The sequence below is a fragment of the Apostichopus japonicus genome, chromosome 7, assembly GCF_037975245.1.
Source record: "Apostichopus japonicus isolate 1M-3 chromosome 7, ASM3797524v1, whole genome shotgun sequence".
NCBI lineage: Eukaryota > Metazoa > Echinodermata > Holothuroidea > Aspidochirotida > Stichopodidae > Apostichopus > Apostichopus japonicus.
In genome coordinates this window covers 19,480,217-19,505,021 of record NC_092567.1, presented here as the reverse complement: position 1 = coordinate 19,505,021, position 24,805 = coordinate 19,480,217, and the positions used below count along the sequence as shown (strand labels likewise).

The 24,805-nt window shown below is 37.6% G+C and overlaps 1 protein-coding gene across 1 annotated transcript in view; it reads left to right on the top strand.

The window, feature by feature from the left end:
- Positions 1 to 11,547: 11,547 nt before the first annotated feature.
- LOC139969632 (dynein axonemal intermediate chain 7 homolog) overlaps positions 11,548 to 24,805 on the top strand; it is a 36,668-nt gene continuing 23,410 nt past the window's right edge. The window contains exons 1-6 of the mRNA XM_071974756.1: positions 11,548 to 11,700; positions 12,854 to 12,959; positions 19,585 to 19,676; positions 21,402 to 21,506; positions 22,716 to 22,856; positions 23,652 to 23,798. Coding sequence (XP_071830857.1) covers positions 11,698 to 11,700; positions 12,854 to 12,959; positions 19,585 to 19,676; positions 21,402 to 21,506; positions 22,716 to 22,856; positions 23,652 to 23,798 — 594 coding nt within the window. The 5' untranslated portion in view covers positions 11,548 to 11,697. The remainder of the gene's footprint in view (positions 11,701 to 12,853; positions 12,960 to 19,584; positions 19,677 to 21,401; positions 21,507 to 22,715; positions 22,857 to 23,651; positions 23,799 to 24,805) is intronic.

Genomic DNA, 24,805 nt, shown 5'->3' with positions numbered 1-24,805 from the left:
TATAATAATGGTAGACTGCTCTGCGACGCAATTAAGTTGCTACCATACAACAGTTCTTATATTCTGCTCTATGGTTGCTACAGAGCTTTTGGTACCCGCAAGGTCACCGATATTTACAGTGCAAGATCCATCTCTCCACGCCCCTCTCTCAACGACCCCCTCTCCACGCCTACCTCGCCCTTGCCTTCCCACAAGACCAAAATAAGAGCAGTTACTCGCGTGCCAACGATCATAAACTTTCCGACTATATCCAGCCAGTTAAAAAAAGTGGGTGGATTCAGGAGTTGAGCAAGCAGGAGTTTGGTCCTGAGGTCATTGAAGCCAAATTCCCTTGTAGGGGGTGTTCTAGGAGGGGATTCCCCGAAACGTTAAATACTTTTATATGCCTACATTCTGTGACAAGTATGTTTTATGATGGGAGGGAGGGGGTGGGGTGGGTGAGTAGGTGTTGAATGGAATGGCTCGTCCGAGACGTTTGTGCTGTCGAATACTCACAATATTTTGAGAATGATAGATATGTCGATGCTAGTTTAACCACTATGGTAGGATTCTAGGTTCTGTTAGGATTATCATATTTTTAATATGGTTTTCATGTGACTACTCCCCTCCATCCAACCATTTTTTCGATCAATTGAAACCAGAGGGATCTGCACAGGTTTCAGATTGGGGGGGGGGGGGTAGGGTTGGAGGTGGTAGATCTATGTCCAGTGATAGTGACTGACACATATGGTAGCAGTACGCGGGAAAAAACCTTTGCTGAGAATCTCGTGTTCAAGTCCCCTCCTCCCCTCCCCCACCCACCCCACCTCGGTGATCGGGAACCTACAAACCATACTGAACCAAATCAAATTTAAATGAGGCATACTAACAAACAAAAGAATTTATACTATTCCAACCCTTGACAGCTACAGGCACAACTGGAATGGTCGTCATGATACGCTAAAACAGGGTTGTCCAACCTTTTGCAGAGGAGGGCCACATGGAATGATTGAGATGAAGGAGGGGCCGCATGAACCCTACGCTCGATTTTTCGATTTTTTGCCCGAAGCCCAAGGCAACAAAACGTGAGCATTGCGCGCGGAGTACACTGATTTATTTTCCATCCTGATAAAACAGATGAATAAAGTCCAGCCGCCCCACCCCCCCCCCTCCGCTGAGAGAGTGTCACACAAACTGACCTGTATGCAGTTTTTTGGACCCAGAAGGTTCGAATGATTGATTATATAGCTTCAAATTGTTATCAATAAATCTGCTCATTAAAATTTCGCACCATAGAGCATCTCTGGCGAGCTGGATGCATGAACTGTGGCCCGCGGGCCGTACGTTGGACAACCCTGCGCTAAAAAGAAAAGTAGTTAACAACAAAACTGTTACGTAATATCTCTCTGAAAGGAAAACAGTTTATTAGCTCTCACTCTTTTTTCTTATATGAAACAATACACTTCATACACGTGTTCTTTTCAAGCTTTTAACTTTATCTTTAGTGAACCCTACTATACAAAAATGAATATTCATTAGTAAATACCATTTCAAGTGAAAATATTTACTGCACAAATTAACTCGTAGTGATGACTCGCATCAAGAAAATGAAAGATATGAAAGTTGAAATGGCAGACCAAAATTTTAAAAGAAGATTTGCGCTTTAGCTGGTGGGAGTGGCTTCCCATGTGAACACATCTTTGTTTAAACTATCCTACGTACCATCCTATATATATTTAACGAGGAATATCTCAAAATCTTGAACAGATGCAGAAACATAGTTAAGTTTTCCTGTTATATTGGACTATATGACATATCAAGATTGAACTTCTGTATTCTCCATATAATTATCTCTACACTGAATAAATATATTTGTATTATAAACGCCAGTACCACCGAGAACTGCAAGTTCTACCGCAATGAAATTGGGGATGACTTGTTTAGCTAAATACCCCTCACCCCCCCCACCCCCATCAACAGTTTATGCTTTATAATGAGTTCACAACAGTGTACACGAAAGTAACGTCATACTTTTACACTTTCAACAAATTTAATAGCAAAACGAAGGATGTAGAAATGGTTAACCTTTCTATGACTGACATTCATTGAGAAGAAAAGGTCTTCTGTATTCTTGTCTACAAGCACTATAACACGGATCACAATGTCTGTAACGGTGTGATTCTACCAATACCGCAGCAAACAGAAACTTTGTACTCAAAGCCGAAGCCAAAGTGAATTAAGCAGGTCACACATCCGGGATCTATGCATGCTAAGTTATTCAATACCGCCCTCATTACATTTGGGGCACCATTTCATACTGTACTTTTGATTCTTTCCTCATTTGTTTCCTCTGCAAGTCCAAGCAAACTCAAAATTGTCGGTATAATATTAATGGCACCAGACGTAAAACTAGATTTGCAAAGAATTTCATCTGAGAGACAAGAAAAAAATATATCTATGCATCCTCACTGATTCCAGATGCTCATTCTTCCACTCAAAAGAAAGATAAATAAATAAAAAGTTATGAACCAGTTATGGTTTTTACGAAGACATGTACTCTCCCTGTGTTCCGAAGGAATCACCTCAATTTTAAATTTAAAGCATTCAAAAATAGAATATTTGCTGACTTTTTAATTGTGTTTGAAAGTTTCCACTTAAGTGAGTAAAAAGTTTTTATCCCAAACCAAAGTTTGAAGAATGATTATTATACAAGTTGTGGTTGGAGTGGCCTGTAGAGCATGTGAGGCTTCTGATGACTGTAGTTACATACTAACATGCTGTTCAGCTACAATTGTGTAATGCTGCCACCCTATGCATGCATACACTGCACTTTGGCCTGCCATCTTTGCACAGACAGGGGGGGGGGGTGCAAGTGCTACCAGGAAGACTAGTATGTATGGTGGCACACTCCATATACAGCAGACATATCAATCTGCTGGAGTGGTCTCCCTCAGGAAATGTACCGAAGAAGCAACAGGGGAACATTTTTTCGATACGTTTTCAAACAAGATCTGTTCCTTTTGTGGCTTGGATGTTAGAGTTACACAAATGTGGTAGACAAAACTGGGTCAGTGGAGGCAATTGCTGACCAATTTTGACCTTCTCATAGCTGCGTACAAAACTTGTTGACTGATGAGTAAATAGGTTTGTTTACAAGTGACAAAAACTTCAGGCTCTCATGGCAATAAAAGTCCTCCTGGACAGAAACTTGAAGGTGGCATATTAGCTATCCAATGATGGGTAGGGTTTCGCTCAGTGAGAACTTCTACAAGGACTTAGAGACAAAATTACTATGACAGTTTAGTGTGTAGTTCAATTGGGAAATGATATGGAGTATGCACCCTTATACAATTCACATACACATTACTCTCTATTTATCAATAGCGCCATCTTTTTGTTTCTGCTACCCAGCTGGCCAACTGTTGCAGCAGGAAATGAACACTTCACAGAGGAGGAAATGATAAATTCTAAAACTGAATTATTCCCTCCTGAAGATATCAACCTAGCTCATCACTGAAATATAGGCAAATCCAGTATCAGAGGTCATCTAGATACAGTTTGTTTCGTCAATGTTAAAATAGATTTACTAATGATCCAAGGATGTACAGTAATATAAGTACTCTCTTTTTCTTTTTCTTTTTTTTATCCCTGAATATGGTAGAGAGAAAGATGGTGGTCTCTCACGCTTGAATATGGACAAGGATTTTACAGCCATCATCAAAGACTTATTTTTTAAAGATTATTTGGCTTGATTTAGGTCTCCTTTATGTCATACTTGTTGAGAGTTACCTGACATTGTTTTAACACTGTGATATAGTTTTGAGAAATTTGGCCAATTTCTCCACCATTTGAGATTTAACCTATTGACTATTGAGCCAGTTTGTGCCCATTTGAGATAACCCGTTGACCCCTTGAGACTCAGAGGCTAAAAACTGATAGGAGGATTAAGTGAATGTTTAAAGCAAGAGTATGAACTCTGAAGCAGATTTCATTACCTGCTAAATGCCAGGTATGTTTCGTTGAAGACCTATAGAGCCCCCTAACAGAACTGAAGTAAATTTGACCAAACTATGTCCACCAAAAGAAAATCATAGCATTGGAGAATTAACAAATAATTGTAGCTTTAACTTCAGAGTTATCATGTTAAAAAGGTTTTCAAACTTTTATGCCTGTTGGCCTCTTGTGACCTTTAACCTCTACAAATTTCAATAGGATTCTTGCACTCACCAAGCTGGATCTACAAGTTTTTAAGTTCTAGAAAGGTATACCTGTTGCGTTATCTAGCTTACAAGATTTTCAGACTTTCGTTTAAATGTTGACCCCAAATGGATAGTGAACTTTCACAGAAAACAATAGGCTTTTTGTACTCAAGACGGATCCAACTATCAAACTATGAATTTAATCCACCATTAACTTTTTGATTTACCATGTTTACAAGCAAGTGTCACATACATACATACACGCACACACACACATTCCATCACAATCGCATAGATTCCTTTTGCCTCCGGCAAGGAATAAAAAATATATAAAATAATACATACAGTCAACAGTATTTAAGTCTGACATTATTTTAATCCTAACAAGATATCCATATTAATCCTTAGAAGATTCTGCTAGGATTGTAACATTGGGCCATCTTTTCAACGGTGTGCACCCTTTTGTTAATGATGTTGAATACATCACAAAAATTATAAACATTTTTATTCTGATACAAAATGGCAATATGGCTAGGACATGGTGCTAATTGTTACTGTATAGAATTTTATTCCAGATTACTAGACTTTGATTCACAATAACTGATTATTGACTTCATTTTGATACTCGCAATTAAGCTTATACAGTAGACTTGAAGTAACTATGCTGATGGTGTGTTAACAGTTTCACACACTGCAAACCTTTTAAAGTATCCTTCGTTTAACCAAACCTTTATTGTGCATAACTTCAAACGCAGTGATAGAACCTACCACAGATCCCACAGAACTCCAAAAGACATGGAGGGTCCATTCACGACATTTTTACCGCACCATTTTCCCGACACTTTGATATCTTCATCTTCTTCATTCTGCGTAGTATCGTTTCTTCAAAGCTCTGTACTTTCTCAACATGTATAGGGCTTCTAATTCTTTCATGACATATTCTCCTCGTCCGATGAGCTCCTTAATCTTTTCTGGATCTGTCATGTCTTTGTTTTTCATAAATGCTTGGTGACATCTATCCCTGAAATATTTCTCGCCCTTGGGGTACTCTCTTCCAAGAAATATAAGCTTGAATCAGAAGGTGGAAAAAAAAAGAGAGACACACACCAGTCAAGCCAAAATTCAAACTGTTCAAACTGTTATAAAACAAAATTATAAAATAGTTTACTAATAATAGTGAATTGAACTTTACTACTTTTCAAAAGGACTAAGCAAAACCCTACCAACAATTCCTCACTTATCACATCCTTATGTATTTTTAAAATTGCTTGAAATTAAGGAGCTACCAGGGAACTATTTATCTGGTATCACAAATTCACAATCACAAAATGGTTTGCAAAATACAGGGAATAGTTAATCCAGTATTGCATCACAAAATGCTATGCCAAATTGTCAAGTTGCTATACAAGTGTAAAGATGTATAGCAGTTTTCTACATAGGAACTAGAGTTTTTCAATGATAAAAACAAAATCAGTGTTCAAAACTGTTAGACATAATTTTAACATGAATAAATTCCTGGCTTCTTTAAATCCTGCGATAAAAAGTTTAAATGAAACAGATGTTCACTAGTAATTCTCCTGAGATCTAAAAACTTTTACTCTTATCTTTAAATCTAGGATGAACATCTACAATAGCACAGCAGTCTTTACAATGCAGCTTCTCCCAGGAGGCTAAACCAATTTTTTTTTTTTGGGGGGGGGAGGGGTGGGAGAAGACAAGATAAGCGGGGGATGGTGAATAAATCTATATAATCACATACTTTCAATTGCCTGTTACAATTTATTTCTTAGTAACTGTTTCTGTACACTGGCTGTTTTAGTAAAGCTCAAATGGCCCACCCTTATAGTCACTAATGATTTCTTTTCAAATACACCTTTGCGGCAGACTGACAGTCTAAAAGGAATACTTACATTTTTGTACAAAGTTTTGACAGCAAATTTCATGTTGACCGACGCTAATTGCTGAAGTTGCGTCATAATGGTACACAGATGCAGGTGGAACACGGAAGACTGCAACACTTTTTCTCTCCAAACCTGAAATACCAGAATATTCATATATTTGTCCCGTTTTATTTACCAGAATTTGCAATCACGGCTTAATGTATGTTGAGCATTAAAGTACAGTAGCAGCGTGATTTTGGTACAGACAAGGCCTAATAAGACGTTAATTGGTAGAGTTGATCTATGCATCACTTGAACATCCTTATCAAGTTATTCTATTGGAACCATACTTGACTGGCAAGGCACAGAAAGCTTTCCACATTTTAAGTGAAAGTCAGAAACAAAGTTATGTTGTAGTTAAGGATGCATTGTTGGCAGCATTTCAGCTTACTCCAGATACGTACAGGGAGAAGTTTCGTTCCGCTGTAAAGGGCCCATCAGAAACTTTCAGACAGTACGGTAGTCGGCTTAGTTTGTATTTGAGACGTTGGACAGCTCCCACAGATAGATTGGCATCTTCACCCGAGTTTACTAGAATAATGGATTTGATTGCTGTTGATCAAATGATCTCCTCATTAAGAGACGAATCTTTGCGTTTACAGTTACTGGAGCAGAAGTGGACTTCCCTTGTGGAAATTTCGGATTTTGCTGATAACATCTTGGTTGCCAGGGTCACTAGCAGGAATCGACAGAGTCAAGGTTCCAGATCGATGTCAGCTACTACACGACCATATTTCCAAACTGCCGGTGAAACAACAGGGCAGTCACAGAGGCCAGCTTCTAGCCAAGGGAGTAGAATTCGCCGACCAGCTACAGATCTTAATAACATCAGATGTTATACCTGTGGTGAATGGGGACATTTCAGTTATACGGTATATAACTGTTCAAATGTGTCACGTGATCAAAATGCTAATGTTGGCATTAATTTGGTGAGAATTTCTAACAAGGAGGTGGAGGAAAGGTTGTTCAGAGTTAGGGTCTCATTGGAGCATAGCTCTGAGGTGACAAATGTATGCAAGTTGGATGGGGCGTATTTTGAGGCAATGTTATTTGGTGGGAAAGTTCTTGCTTATGCTGATAGTGGAGCAGAAAGGTCACTCATCAGTACCTTAATGGTTGAAAATTGTGAGGTTATGCCTTTGAATGAACCCCTGTGGTTTAAGCTTTTGGATGACACACCTCTGGTTGTCACAGGTAAGGTGTCTACCTCCATGACTATTGCAGGGGAGACTGAAGAAGTTGAGCTTTATGTGGCTGACATTCCTTGTCAGGTACTTTTGGGGAGAGACTTGTTAAGGGCCTTTGCTCTGGTTTTTGATAAAGCATGTGATCGGAGTGCCACCACATCACCCACTCTGACTATAGACTCTTCCCTCTTTCTATCATACTGCCCTTTATTGACCTTTGTCTGGCGTTCCATGTTCTGTTTTGCAACTGCCCACATGGCTTCCTTATCCCTTACTACCTTGCTATCACTCCCCACCCATTCTCCAGGTCCTCTCAGGGTACGGTTAAGAAATAACTCTGCTGGTGAGAATCCAGTGGAATCATGTACATAGGAATTAAGGGCAAACATAAACTCTGGTACCAAGTCATCCCACTCTGTATGATCACCCTTCATAAAACAACACAACATAGAAACTAAGTTTCTATTAACCCTCTCAACCCAATTGGCCTGAGGATGATAGGGGCTTGTAAATGACCTCTTTACACCCCAGAGAACACATACTTGGGCCACCTTCTGTGAAATCATTTGTGGTCCATTGTCAGAGACTAGAGTATTACAAGCCCCCCAAGTACAAAATAATTGTCTAATTACGGCTGCTAAAATTTTACCAGTATATATAATTTGCCCTCTTTACTTTCTGGGAAGGGGCCCAAAAGATCCATAGCCAGAATATCCCATGGACACCTGCTCACAGTAGACTGCATATACCCTGATGATTTTCGATACACTGGTTTAGTCAACTGGCAAATCCTACATTGTTTGATGAACTTTTCAACAGATTTCATACTCTTCCACCAAAATTTCTCCCTTATTTTAGAAATTGTCTTTCTTACACCTAAGTGGGGGCACGTAGGTGAACAATGGTATTGATTGATAACTTCATTCACTAACTGATCCGGGACTACAACTCTTTGCCCGGCTGGCCCGATCTTGTACTTTAGTAGGTCTTCCTCCATTACATAACCATGCATGCCAACATCTTCAACATTACCCTGCCGACTACGCCATTGTAGAGTCCGAGGGCTTGACAATGGACAGACTTTGAACACAAAACACAGAAACAAGAAAATACATGTGCACACTCTGAGGGTCTGGGAGGCTCTGCCTTACTTCTTTATTCAGTCTTACTAATTAGACTGCTTGTCTAGCTATTTACATAACATAAATGCATAGCATAGCATAGACACTAGCTTATCTGGCAATAGCCACAAGCATCATTAAATTACAGTATCACAGTATCTCGTATGAGGCCTAAGCCTGGCCTAAAACTTGTAACAGGCCAGGCGCCTAGAATTCTCACGTAGAACATAGCTATCGATGTAATCGATCAACACTACAGACTTCAGCAAGTTATGATGTAGGCTAGGTCTGGCCTCTGACTGCTGAGGTATTAGTATAGCTATAGTGTTACAGTGTTAGGTCTATTAAAGGAAAGACTAGTAGTAGAACTACATCGAGCATGAACGTCGTCATTGCCCCATTTACAAAAGATAAAAACTTATATTTTGTAACGTAATATTTCAATCATAATGTGCGTACCTAGTCCAAAACTTGCAACTTGATGTATTATTTATTGGTTTATACCCTCGGTGTTCTCTAGTTCTTCCAGGTGTCTGTCTTTTTAGTTAAAAAACATACAGTAAACCCCTTGTCCAAAAATTCAACAACAAACTGCTCTTTACGAAGTACGTTACCAGATTATTACAAAACGATATCGCTAAAATATCGGCCAAGTATGCAAGTGCCTTGACAACGAATTGGAACGTATCACGGTATATTTGGGAGGAGGGTGCATAAAGAAATGACAAGGGGAAGACTTGGGGAAGGCAAGGACAAGGGGAGGGGATCGAAGGACAAGGAGGAGAGGAGAGGAGAGGAAGGACGAGGAGGGAGAGGGGAACATTTGTCACGAAAAATGTTTTGCTCCAAACAAGTAGAAAGCAGAAAACTTTGGTCAATTCATCACCTTCTGCAAGAAAATGTATGAACCGTGGTAATTTTCCTTGCTTTGGGGCAAAACTTGGTTGGATACTGACGTTTATTCCAATGTTGCATCCCAACTTTAGGTAAAATATCTGGACAGATTTTTCGTATGTAAGCAGTAGGAGATAATGTGGTTGATACGTTCCATTATTTGTTTGGATGTTCTGCTCGTTCTCAGAGGTAACAAGAAATGTTCATATTAATTCAGGCAACAGGCTGAATCCCAGTACATATAACATGGAATGCCTGTTCCTTACATGATTTTGCGTCAGATGAAAGGTGACTTCAATTACAAAATGTTTGAGACCGTTTCAAAATACAGCTATTAGTGCAGGTTGTATTTCCTTAACACTTTTAACTTTTGAGAAATGAAAAGCTGTACATTACTGTGAACTCCAGGCTACTATACCATCAGAGGCGCAACTTTAGTGACCATTTTGTTCGGAGTAGTGCATGTATATTTTGCATTTTTTGAACCACCTTTCAGATCAATTCTTTTTCTGGGTGTGTGTGTTTTTTATTGGGGGGGGGGGGGGCGGTATGCTAACAATAAGTGACATTTAGTTGCGGCATGGCTACTAACATGTAGTACTGTGAACCATGTGATCAGGGAGCTGCTACTCTAGCAGCTCCCTACTTATACGGTACATACTATGGTAGGCCACAGTGGACATAATTCGTTAATCCGATTGTATGTCCACGTCAAATCGATTTAATGTGAACATTAATTTGATTTTAATGTAGACATTAATACTATCCAATCAGTGAGCAGTTTTATATGTCAGCATTAATTCTATTAATGAGAACTTTGAATCGAATATACGTGGATATTCATCAACCAATCACTGTAGAGGTTTATATGTGAATATTAATTCACTCCCCACACAAAACATTCACTCCCGACAACAAATCATAAATATATTCGAATATATGTCAACATATATTCGATTTAATGTCCACGTTAATAGAATTGATGCTGAAGTATAAAACATATTAAATATTTAATGTAAACATCAAATGTAATCAATGTCGATATTAATTCGTTTTAATTCGAATAAGTGTCCACATATATTTGATTAAATGTCCGCATTAAACAGTATGAATGCAGACAAATAAAAATGCAGCCTTATTGGCTAATATTCAGTGGCGGCGCCAAGGGGGGCTTGAGGGGGATTTAGCCCCACCCCCCCACTGAAGTAGTCAGCCCCCCATTAGCCCCCCCAACTGAAATAGGCACAAAAAAAATAAACCTCATTGAAACAATATAGCCTACCCAAATTTTGTCAGCCATAACGCAGTGCTACAATGGCCAATGGAAATTTTGATGAATTTTTATAATAATTTTGCATGATATAATAATTGCACGATATAATAATTGAGCAAAGGAATTGGATCTTTCACAGCAGGTAATATTTTAGTGATACGAAAACTGTGAATTGGTATCTTCCATTCTAATTTGACTAAAGTTACTCACAAAAAATGCATATTTTTGGAGAAACTTTCAGGTGACAAAAGCCTCGCTAAATGCCACCATTTTGCATGTAGGCCTTTCCAGGATTGGGAAAAATTTCAAAGGGGAGGGGGCACTCCCTCCCCTTATACCCCTCCCCCAGGACGGCGATCACTCAATCTTGTAAGCCACCCAAAAAATTGGCTCAGCCCCCCCCCCTTAGCCTCCCCAACTAAAAATTCCTGGCGCCGCCACTGCTAATATTTAATGCCGAAATTAAATGGAATTAATGTCCATATTTTATCGCGAATTATGTCCACTATGGCCTACCATATACGTACGTAAAGTCATATGCCCCTACACTATCCACTGTATCTACCTGCATGAGCCCAAGCACTATGATAAAATTCAGACTCCCTATCAGATAGTGGAACATTCTATGCAACATTACTTACAATTTAATAAATTTAAATGATAAATACAATATCTACATTTAAATATTATTGCAATAACTTTATTTTAAATTTCAAAACGTGAAATATTTACGGCAACAAAACCCTATAATCTACCAAAATGTAAGACAAAAATGGTATCGCCTATACTATTCGGAAATATATTTGAAATTAGCACACTTTATATCTGACACTTTATATCTGTCAGGACTATTCACGATGAAAGGGCAGAACTTCCGACAATATAACACACAGTTCCTCTGATGATTTTTAAGTTTATTCATGTAAATACATAATAGTTTTCTTAATGATAATGGACAAAAGCTTAATACGACTTTGTTCTCTGCATGCTATGCAAATGAAGTAGTGAAAAGGCCCGCCAAAAATTATATTGCGCTTGCGCGTTGACATTGGAAAAAATCCAGTAGAGCGTTGCCATCCTTAAATTGACAACCATCCCAAAACAATGGTAAGTGAAATTTCTGTGTTTTTTCTTGATCAATATAGCTGTTTCTTTTACGTAAGCTATCTTGAGTATAGATCCAATTAAAAATGTTATGCTTGTTGTCAAATTATTATATTTTCTGCGTAAACGTAGCAACTACAAGTTGCAGTTTCTTAAGCTAAATGTTTGGAAGCCGGTCATTGTAACAACTAACATACAATACCTTATCGTTGTGTATGCATGATATCCATTGCGCTAGCCTACTGTACATTGACAGTGGTATCTATATGCAGAGTTAATTGTGTAAACTCACTGTTAGCGTTAGTAAGCTCGTTGCCAAGCCTCATTTAGCGTTATAAATAAAAGTTAAAAGGTGCATATTTCGAGACAATTATAGTATTGTTTGCGCCTCTTCCAATGATTTAAGTATTCTTATGACAAGGCAAATAATGGTACCACAGAAAACAAATAATTTTGTAACAATTTTAACTATTTGCCACCAACAAATTTCAGCTTATTATTTATGCAGATTAAGTAAGTTAGGCTCTTGCATTCCGACAATCGACATGCAAGGTTTGGAATGTTGCTCAGGCAGGCGCTCTAGACTAGTCTAGGCCCAAGGAATGGCTTAATTTCGCAGCACCCTATAGGCTAGTGCACAGTAGTAACTAGCAGTAGTACTTGATGACTGTGATACTTAGCCTCATATTCTAACCTACTTTCACACCTAGGCTACAAAGAATATGCTGTTTCCACAAGTCTCATTGGGTGAACTAGGCCTAGTAAAGTTTACAATACATCACCTAACTTTAGGCTAGGCCACCAGGTCATGTGTAATTCTACACAAACATACACAGCAGTTACAAGCTTTCCCATCTTAAGTCTTGATAGTGGAATATGATGGCTGGGTACAAAGGAGACATGCTCTCTTTCTTCTTGAACTAAGACATATCAAGTCTTCAAGATTAAAATTCTCCTTTAAGTCGTCCTACAAAAGTCATTTTATTATTTTTTCTAAATTTGCCTGAGGTTAGTCTCATTTGGAAACCTGTGGTCATTTACCTTTTCTTTGTAACATATAAAGTATAAATTAGTAGGAGTGTTGACAGCATTTTTCTGTGCACGTATTAGAGTTTAGACTCAATAATTGTCTTCCTTTTTATTCATATTGGTAAAGCCGCCTAAACCAAAGTCACCTGCTAAGGGGAAGAAAGGAAAATTAAGTAAAGCAGAGAAAGAACGTTTGAAAAAAGAAGAACTTGAAAGAAAGGAAAAAGAAGAAGGTAAGCAATGTTGGTGTTGTCTTCCTCTCCTTGCAGGCACAACATAGTATAGCGTGACACAGCATTTATGGGACTTTTGAAGTTGATTTCTCATGACATACCACAAGTGCTATTCTTCCTTCTAAAAAACCTTCTATACAGCTATGCAATAATCATCACAAAATGCTATGAAAGATAGGAAAGTTGCTACACCAAAAAAATATGTTAAGCAGTTTTTGGATTCAGGTGCATACTTGTTTTCAGTATTTTACGAGAAATGAAATTCAACGCATCCAACACAAAATGTGAATCTTCACTAGATTATTCTCTATCTAGATCAACTTGATGAGTCAGTGCAGGGCTGGAAAACCTTACGAACCTTCCGAACCAGGTTCGCGGGAAATCCGCAATGCTCGCGGGAAATCCAGACTGGCTGGAAAAAAAAAATTGAGGAAAAAAAAACGAAAAAAAAAAAGCGGGACGAAACTTTAAAAAAAATACGAAGAAGCAAAAAAGTACATCTGTAAAAACAATAAGGACAATTTCAAAAGAAACGTTTCAGAAACAAAACAAAAATGTCCAGAGACGGTGCTCGCAATTTTAGTCACAATAGCCTATAACGAGTAATGATGTGTCCCCAAACCACTCACAAGGGCAATGTCACACGGACACACATGGCCCAGCGCGGGAAGGTTGCTGTAATAAATCAGCCTCGCGGGAAATGTTTTGAACAATATTGCCATTCCACATTTTTTTTATACTTATATTATATGTTAGTAAACGTTTTCTTTCGTATGAATTTGACTTCAATTCAGTGTTCCCTTTAATGTGTGGGATTCCCTTCAACTGACTCAGTGATCCCGCAAAGAAAACATTTGTCTGCTGGAAATCCCCGCATCGTTCTTGCATTCGCGATAAGTTTATACTCAATGCACAACGTATTCACTTGACTGTAAAAAAAATCTGAAAATCAGTAGAGAGATTACCAATTGTGTACGAAAAGTAAGTTGGTACACATTTCAAATTTTACGAAAGATCCAGCAAAACACTTTCGAAAATTCACGCGAAACTGGCATATCGTGCTAAATGCAACTAATGTCATGTAAACAAGGCTCTAGTACACCCATTTATGAATAAACCGTAAGACCACATCTGGTTTTTAGCGGGGAGGGAAAGATTATTTTCTAGAATTTCCAAAAATACGGAAAAAATAATATCCTACCATAGTTAAGTGCATAGCAAATAGCCTAACCACCTCGTCGTTACAGATCTCACGTAACTACAAAAACACAACTAATTGTATTTTGCGAACTTGATGTTTTCTACAAGAACATGGAAATAATATTAAGCATTTAGTTATTCATGCCAAGTGGCTTAAAACATATTTTATTACAAGGTTTACTTTCATAAAGATGGCCATAGCTAGTGGGGCCTTGATGTGCTGCGTGTATGGTATGGATTGTGCCTCGTGTATCATGGGGAATTCTCCATGAAACGTTTCTTGGAAACGTGCCAGAAATGTTAACAAACAGGTGTTAGACGGGATGAGCGCGCAGTTGTTTGGAAAGGTACCCGGGAAATTCGCAGTACATGTGTATTATCCTAACGTAATATTGAAGTAGGGTTAAACCGTATTGCAGTTGTAAACTGATGTACGTAAAGTGTGCGCTATTCATTGTTAGGCAGTCTATAAACGGGGCTTTGCCGAACGTTGTTTGTTTCATAATATCGGGAGTTCTGTAAGTTAAACTTTTTAAAGATTGTAAGACAGATTAAATCTCTTTTCATTTTATAACATGATATAGCTATTCTAACTTGTCATTTTAAAATTTTCATCAGCTTCGTGACAATTTAAATTCAAAAAGTTGTCAGTATTTTGCATCCTCAACTGTGAATTTTTTATCGCCAGACACGCAAAAATACCAAAATTTTCCGGGGCCTTTGCCCCCTGGACCCCCACAAGGGTTTCCACCCCTTGACCCCAACAGGGCCCTAAGGCGGGCCCCTGGACCCCACGCCTTTATGCTCGCACGCTTTGCGTGCTTGGCGTGTTCGCTGCACAAACACCGGCGGGAAATCGGAAGTGTGTTCGCAGGAAATTGAACAAGGTTTTCCAACACTGGGTCAGTGTTGTTCATGGATGAATTAGGTCATTTAAATGACTGAAAATGACAGTGATAGTAGACTAACGGAGATGTCGTAAAAATGGTAACATTGACAGCATTGGTGTAGAAATGATTCTCATTATAAATGCTAGACAAAGCCTAGAAGTGAGTTTAGTAATGAATATACAAACCTAAACAGTGATGGTGTCACCGCAGTGTAATACAGTACCTGCATCATATTCAAGTTTTAGGTCTACTTTTAGATTCCAAACTTGAATTAAAATGTTGAATGTGAAGCCACCCCACATGATGATGTAATCCATAAGGCCCTTGCCGGCTTCTCCCACATTCGTGGTCTTAAAAATAACTGCCTCATGGCCAGTTTATATTTGTTAAACTCCATCAGCAGTATTCCATACTGGTAAGGTATGCATACTGCATTTATAGTACACGCTAATCCTATAAGATAGTTGTAGGCTGTTTTCTGTCGTGACTTAATTCTTCCTCTGCATTAGGTTTTATCACTGGACAACTGTTGTCTTATCATAGGACTTTAGAAATGAGATTTGTGCTGAATTATAGTCAGCTTTCCTTCGATCAGCTTCATTGAACGTCAGTTAGAACTTGAGCTAACTGTTACTGTTAGCAGGTGTGCTAGTACCAGAGGTAGAAGCCTACAGTAGGTCTTAGTACAGTATAATATCAGTAGCCTAGTCAGAGACCTAGTTCTGATGAAGAGTCAGAGAGACATTGTGCTAAGATGTATTATGCATGACCATAGGCTAGGTTTTGCAAATTTGCACACATATTACTGTTCACACTAATCTGCTAGTCGCTTCGACGACCAGCTGTTCTTCGTGCAAAGGAGCTTCTTTGGTACTAAATATTGCATTGCAATTCATTATCTCATTGGCTTGTTTAAATCAAGAGGCACAGCGTAACAGAATACATGGATAAAATCTGTCTTCAGCGGATAAATATTTTGATACTTTCGATTGTTAATTTCTTAATTAATAAAACGTTTTTGGCAAAATTAACTTGATGAAACCTCATTTTTCATGTTTGGTCGGATAAGCAACTTAACAGAGTTCCATCTTTTGAAAAAGGAAGTTTATGTGTTTAACTTTTTTGATCCCACAGAAACTCTTAATGAGTAACTTTTGTTCAACTTATATCCATTTAATATTTTTGGTCTTTCATGTTGACATTTGCATGTATTTATGATGCCTAGCATGGTGTCTCAAACCATGGAAGATTGTACACATTTTCTTGTGTATGACTATCTGCAAGAATAGTGTATGATTTTCTATTGTAGGTCAAACTGCATTTTGTGGTCAGCAGATCAACTGTCTGAAATCTTTTAACCATTGAATGGGAAAAGAGAACTTGCAGATGTCCATATTTCGTAATGTGTATAAGAAGCGTCTTTTACTTGGATGAGGTTAGCAAAGGTCAAAACTGTACAAAAAATGTTAAGAAAGGACAGATTTCACACTGAGTTGGAAGGCCAGTAATTATTCCCTGGTGGTTATTCTTACATGTAGAGTAGTTCAATAAGTAAATGGAAAAGTGACTGGGAAAATGTTAGACAATGGAAAAGAAACAAAGAAAATTCCTTTGCTCTTTTGCTTATAGAGTAGTAGTTAATAGTTTTATGTGTGCAACTCGTTCCCTTCTGTTGTGGGATGAGTAATATTTGGTATTGCAGCAGGGGCTGTACTCAACCTGAATTATTTCCTGCTGACTTCACCCCTCCCTTTCCCTTGCAATTTGAAGCATCTGTTCTTCATGCAACCATATTTGTGAACAGTGATTCTCTTCATTTGGTATTACTTCTTTGTGTACACTGGGGGGGCATAACTGAGTGAAGTTAGTCGAAGATAGCCTCAGTAATGAAAGTATCCCACGGATATTTTAGTTCCAGCTAACTGCGTGACAATTTCAGCGAATGAACAGATGGTTAGGCTAGATTTTCCCATTGACTTAGTGTGGTGTTAGGCTATTATGTGGTCGAAGATAGCAGTAACGAATGTATTCTCTGAATATTTTTAGTGCCAGCTAAAGTTCTTCGGCACAATTTGAGCAAGTAAACAAATGGTTAGGCTAGATTGCAATGTTGACTTATTTGATGTAAGGCTACTATGGTCGGAGATCTGTGGGGATTTTAGGCTAACATAGTGTGTCGAATTCATGTGTCTTTGTTGTCATCAAGCAGCTAGCTCTGCTAGTCCATAGCATATGCTTTGCTCTCGATATAGCTAATGTACATGTTGGTGATCCAAATGTAAATATTGAAAGCATTCGCACAAGTATTATTTTTTCCTTTGATTATTTCATAGAAGGAAATTTATGGGATGTTAAGATGGTTTATAGACAGGATAACTAAGAAAAGAATAATTGCAAGTGGCTTTTCCCTAAATGTTTATTCCACATGCAATTGTTTACCCCTTATTCACTACACTGCACAAATTTTTCAACTTGAGCGTTGAAATTTGTTGCGGGAAATCCTGTCTTGGCAACTTTTAACATTCAGGATTTGAAATCAAATAAAGGGAATCGCACAATCCCACGGCTAATGTGAACCCTGAGGGGGGGGGGGGGGTATGTATTACGGTCGGAAGTAATACATAGCTTCAAATGAGGGGGGAAATTACCGCATGATTTGAAGCAGTAAATATACTTTCCTTAGTGCATTTTCTACTCAATCTGGGTAAATTTGGATTGTTAACCTTATATTTCATGTTGCTCGATTCTTACAGAAGTCGAGGTCAAAAGGTCACGTTTAAACGAACGAAAACTTTGCCGTTTAAATGCACATCGCCAAACGGTTCCTCTGACGAGCTTTTTGTTTCAAATTCGGATTTACTTTCAAGATTTGACTGCTCTTTGTTAACACTGCTCTGCAGCATTTGTCTTTTCCATCATGGAAAATGTGGTCCTTCCTGGACACTACACATTATCTAATTTCCTCTCGGTTGTTTCGATGTTTGGAGTAGTGAGGAGACACTTTCGTTAGCTAACAAACTTAATTTCCTGTACACAGGAAGCATGTCATTTCCATTCTTATGCACCTCAAAAAGTCCCTTGCTCCTCCTATACATGTGGAGCTGTGAAACAGTAAAACCCTGTATGGAATGGCCTTATAGGTTTGTAATTTAAATGGTTCTTTTCCTGTTGTGTTTGCATAAAAGGCCACTTGGAGTTAGTAGGGCAGCTCATTCACGGGATTGCTAATGGTAGCTGAACATCCTCATCGTTAGTTTTCTGTAGAACTGCTGGTGATACTAAAGTAGCGTGTACACGTTAGCACTTTACTTACTGTGTAGATTTAACAAGCCTCAAACAGTTTGTTAACTTTGTGGAGTTAATACATTAGACTGCTGGCAATATATATATGTTGTAGGTAAGTGTTTTTATTTATCTGCTCTCATTTCTTTTATTTTTGTCTGTTTTAAATAATTCTAAACGACTTTTTGAGTCTTGTCAGTGAATTCTGTATTACTTGCAGATGTTGATGCATGATCAGGGTTTGCATTGATTTTGATAAATGTTTTGATGCTCTTTAGCAGGGACTTAGTTTATCGCTTACACATTCTGCATAACATGAGTGCCATCGGTTAGTTTTAACACAAAATTCCAAAAAATACAAAGATTGACTCTACTTTAATTCCAACAATATTGCTGGGTGAATCTTTGTATTTTGTGTAGCAAGTTTGTATAGCATTTTGCCAAAGATGCTTTACATGGCAGATAAATATTATTCTGTACAGGCACATGTAATCCTTTGTTGTCCATTACAGTAGGTATTAATTTATTTTGTATGTATTGTTACTCCATCTTGGATGTTTGCTTATCACTGGCAGTATAGGGTATTTCAATGTGGACAAAGGAAAATGAGAACACATGTCCAGTAACTCAGGGGGGTGTAAGCCAACCACAAGTCTGTCTAATCAGTGTAAATAGCCTTGTGTTGGCTCGTAGTGGTTTCCTTTGTTAGAAGTTGTAACCATGTATGGTAGAGCAATAGATGGTTACTAGTACTGTTAGTATTGTTGAGTGGCATACTGTATATTTATATGGCTTTAATGCAGGTATAAACAGCATGCAGTTATCTCGTTTCAATATGAAAACTAACACTCTATACCTATGTTAATGGAAATGCACACTGTCCAGTGTATGAAGATTTAAACTGTAGGAACACTGACTTAACTAAGTAAGTCGTCACTCGAAATCATTCGTGTTTGAACAATGTCAGTTAACTCAAAGTTGTTTGTTGCGATTATGAGGATTCTCAGCAATACTAAGTCCTTTCATTTTCATATCAAAGAAAAAATAAGTTCTCCCGAAGTTGATACATGTTATTGTTTTCTGTACAGTTTCCAAAATACTTTTCCTTTGTAATGAAGTGAAATGGCAAATTCATACTAAACCAGTTCCGTCTTCTTAGAAATGGTCAACTTTGTGTTATTAAATTTTACTTTTATGTCAGTGCACATTTCTTAGAATAGCTTTGGATTTTTTTTTGTCTTTTTTCCCCTCAGAGGATGCTAGATTAAAAGCAGAGCAGGAGGAGAAGGACAGGTTGGAGAGAGAAAGGTTGGAAAGAGAGGAACGTGAACGGATAGAAGCTGCTGTAAGTTTTAAAACTGCAATTTTTCTTCCTTCATGCTGCGACAGATCTGAAATTCTTTTAACTGATTTAGATTGTTGATACTGTTGATATTGCACTTGTTTAACATTACAGATCCTACAATAGGATATGTACACTGAAAGTTAAGACAATCTTCCTCAGGAATGTTTACTGGTTATTTAGATGCTTCATCTGTTCAGGGTTTATCACTTAGCATTGTAATGGTAGAAATATACATGAATAAGTGAAGTTATTCAAGTAAGTTTCGGTAACCTTGCAGTCATTAATTGCAGGTTGTATACCAATTCTGGCACAATCAACTGAGTTTAATTTGTCAAAACGATTAAAGGTCAGATAATAGTCTTGATACTCTTGAATGGTTTGAAGTAATGCTCATCTGTGAAAGGTTGTTGTAAGCTTTAGTACCAGTTGATGGCAAATGCTTACTGGGTGGGTGCATGTGCATTGGCTGTAAGAGTATTAAATGTCTAGGACAGAATAATAGTACGAGGGCCAGCCGGATGTTTGCCAGCAGGAAACATCGGGTGGAGCAACTGAACAGAGAGAGAAACCAATTTTAATTTCTTAACCACGCCTAGATTGAAACAATGTGTAGTGTAAAGTTTGTGAGGTGCTGAAGACGGTATGAGCATGTATAACTTATGAATGCAAGATTGTGGAAAGATTATTGTTTTCAGCTGAGAGAGGATTTAAATCTTTCAGGGGCTGCTTCTTGAGAATCCCTGGCTAAGGCTTCTGTAATTGTTCACATTTCTTATGAAGGGTGACAAGGGTACTGTTAGTGGTCACATTTCTAATGAAGGGTGTCAAGACCCTCTCTTCACATCACCCAATGTTACGTCGATGGCCCATATACAAGCTAACAATTGCATTCTCGTTGGGAGGCATTACATTGCAAAAAAAGTGGCCAGCTCCTTGAAATAAGTTGTATGGTTTATAGATTTCATTTGGTGAATTGTCACTTATTAATTTCTTGTACTATATTGCTCAATTGGTCACAGCCCACCCTGTGGTAGAAAAGTAAAACGATATACAAATATTTCTGTACACTACAGTAGGAAGTGAGTAAGCAAATTTCTGTATACAATCAGCATTATCTCCCCAAAAAATTTGGCCATATCACAAGATATATAACCTGTGAATGTGTCGTGTTTCCTCTACAGCAGTACTGTTGTTTGATATGATGCTATAGCTTTCAGTGTGCCATGTGCATATTAATGCATACAGAGCATTAAGTCTTTTAACTACAGTACAACATTTCTGTTATAGAACAATGGAGTGGCTTTGGGTATTTATTCACCCAAGATCCATTGGCAACTCATGATTTGAAGTGGATTTAGAGAGTTATGGTGACATTGCGGATGATGTAATAATATTAGATATTATATAAATTAGCTCTTTCAGCCGTTAGTCAAACGTTGCCTTTGCTGTGTATTCTCTACCATGATGTTGCACTAGAGGTCATATTTAGTTGAAAGTTGAAATGTACTGATTTTTAGCGGATTTAGAGAGTTGTTGGTTCTGGTGACATGGCAGATGATGTAATAATGTTAGATATTATATTTAGCTTTATCAGCAATTAATCAAAAATTGCCTTTGCTGTGTATTTTCTACCATGATGTTGCACTATTGGTCATATTTCAGTTGAAAGCTGAGATCAGTACCGTAACTTTTGTTTGATTTTTTCCATCTTTGATTCTTTAACAGGAAAGTCAGCGTTATACTGCAGAGAGTCAAGATTTGTTATCCCTGTTGGAAGGCAACAGGAATGCTTTAGTAACTCTCTTAGAAGATAGAAAACAAAAAGCACAGGTAAAAAATGGACATGTTTAATTTGTAGCTGTTACCATAGCAACCTTCATTTCCTTTTTTTATTTTTATTTTTTTTAAATAAGTTTGTGCCTATATGAAATATACAAAGTGCATGTAAACATGTCTGTGGAAGTTACTGTGGGGAAAAACTTAGTTTTTTTGTAATCTGTGCAAAAGATTTGAGGTATTTATCGATTGGGTTTTTCATGAAAAGCTATATATAAAATATGTAGTTCTGTGTACAAACTGTGTGTTTTAAACCTACAGTATGTACCCTTGATAACACTTTGCACACCAGTTAGTTTTGGTGATTATTTTGTGTGATACCATATAAGTTATTACCTGTACAGCTGTGTAGCCAGAGCAAAATCTTTTTTTTTTCTTTTTTACTTTTCCATTCACGTACCAGACATTGCTTTTTGCCAAGTTCGACAAAAGGAAATTGCTCATTAATATGTTTTCCTCTACAAGTTCAATAATGCAGTTAAAATATAACTGTGCAGATACACTAACAATATAAGTCTCTTCTTTGGTGCCAACAAGTCATAACGTTTTTGAATCATGATTTTTCATTACCACTTCCTCGCCATTCTCCCATCTTAAGGATGTCTCTCATTACGGTAGCAGTCGGGTTAATCACTTTAATTTAAGGAGATTGCTATGTTCTCACGGAATAATGATTAGGAGGTTAGCTCAGAAGTTGTATTCGGATGTCTTTGCACGTTGCTTTGCTATCGGATAATGTCATTTAAAATGTTGCTCAGCCGTGCGTCCTGATGACATGAGTGGTACTGTAGGGTTTGCTCATTTTGGATTTAAACAGTTGTTCCCACTTCCATCCGTTGTTCTCTATTGTTCTGGTATTCACATAAGTTTGTGTACATCAGAAATAAATGACACCAAGCCTTTTAGCAAGCATTGGTGCGTTGAAATAACCAAAGAGGATGGAATGGGGGGGGGGTGCATTCTTCTATTGACTGAGATGTAAACTTCCAGAATTTTATGCAAACAAGATAGTAATCATTATCAAGGGAATCATCTTACTCAGAGACTCACAAGATCAGCAGCATGTTTAATAGGGCAGCAGGTTAATTCCTTCCACAATTTTCTACTGGGCTGGGTGGGAAGGGATGGGGTGTGGTGTGGAGGTAAGAAGTATGGGAGAATTCAATAACTACTTTTCCTATTGTGTGTATCTTTTGTCCTCAGTGGCTTCGCTTCATGAAGTGCGATGGGAGTCCTGACCCAACTGTAAATGCAGAGATTAATACTTACATAAATCTTTGGAAGGAAGACGAGAGCAGGAATGATCTCGATGCTGTCTTGAAGGAAAGTAACCAGACACTGGATGTAAGTGCAAACTAGTGCTGTCATTGTCCGATCATATATATTTTGAGGAAAACGTTAAAAAAGATCGTCGTCATAAAGGACGAAAGAAAAGTTAATAATAAAGCAGGAGTAAATTTTTATAATTGTTTATTGAAAGAATACAAATTGGTTGGAACAGAGGAGTACCTTTTTATGAAAATTATAATGTCAACTTGCAAGACTATTTTTGAAAGGAGACTGGAAGAAAATGGGAAATCATTTCTTTTGGGCTCAATGGGTTAGAAGATACAACAGTGAATCACCGTAGACATGTGAAGCTGGAGTTCTTAAGAAAATTATTATTGTAGTACAATAAAGGATATGTGTGTGTCTTACACCTACCTGCAGTCTCATTTAATGTAAGGACAACTGCCTCTATACACACACGGCAGAGCTAACTTTCTCAATGTCTTCCACTGGTACGAGACAGATAAACTTGCTTGTCAGACAACAAAAGCTTAGTTTGTTTTACATTTGCTTTCATTTTAAGATATTTTTCTTCTTCTTCTTCTTCTTCTTTTTTCAAGAAAAAAAAATGTAGCAAATTGCTAATCCAGTAAAGTGCCTGTGTAAGAGATTAACTTGTCATTCAGTGTCTGAAGAAGATCCTGCTAGGATCGAAATCCTGCTAGGATCGAAACGTCAGGCCCACTTACTTTAACACATTCTTTCCTTTTTCAACCTTGGCCTTATTTTAAACAAGGCTTACGACTGTATGAAGGGCATCAGTGAAGAATAATCATTCATGTCAGAGTGTGTTTTCTATTTACACAACAGTTAATAAACGAGTTGCAGCAGTACTTGGAAGCGGCTGATAACATCGACCTTACCGATGGCGAAGTCCTGAGATACGAAGAGACCATCGTGGAACTGGAAGATCTCCTCCATGCCAAACAAGATGCAGCAACATTTGAATTATTGAAGGTATCAAACTCTGTCTTCCTCTTCTTTACCTCTGACCTCCTCTTCCATTTTAAAGCTGCTGATTCCATTTCATTTCTGAAATGACCTAACTATTTTTCACTTTTCTCACCTAGTTTCACTAGTTTAAGATCAGAATGGGACTTTTGACAATTATGTTGGACGTACTGATGTGGCTTGTAATAAGAACTTTTATTCTAAGAGGCAGCCTACAGAAGAAGAAAAAATTAGTGAAAGAAAGAAACTTTTGCACTGAAGATTTAATTGCAAATTTCTGGTACTTGTCAGGAACTGTTTGAATATTAATGCACAAAAGATATCAATGCAATGTGGAAGTAGAAGCTACTTGTGTTTCGTATCACTTTAGAAAAAATATCATTGCTCGAAAGATGAAGACCACTTTTCCATTCGTGAATAATCACAATATTCGTACGGGATAACAATAAGTGCAACTCACATTATGCTACGTAAGACTGGTGGAGGCAGTGTCATGAGGGTATTAGAACTAACTTGAATCTATGTAGGTCTACTATAGTATTGGACAAAACTACATTCCGAAAGTTAAAAAAGAAAGTATCTTAATCTAGCAGTTCATTTTATAGGGAAAAATTTATCCAGTATCGCATCGCAAAATGGAGTGCAAAATTGACAAGCTGCTATACAAGTGCAAAGATTAATTAGCAGTTTTTGTGCACTGAATTTTGTATCGTATAAAAGTACTTTATTTCCTGTGTATGAAAAGTGGCATACATATTTCAACTTGTATACAGCAATTTGGTCATTTTGCGTAGCATTTCGTTGTGACGCCGGATAATTTATTCCCCGTATTTTTTTTTTTAAATTTTGAACTCTGATCTTGAAAAAAAGTTTAAGTTTTATTTAATTTTTTATGAAACACAGCTGTCTTTGAACTTCAAGGTATCAATTATTGCAACTTTTTGACTGTATTTGTATTAAGTATGGTCAAGTTTGACTGTAGGTTAGTAGTATATATATATATATATATATAT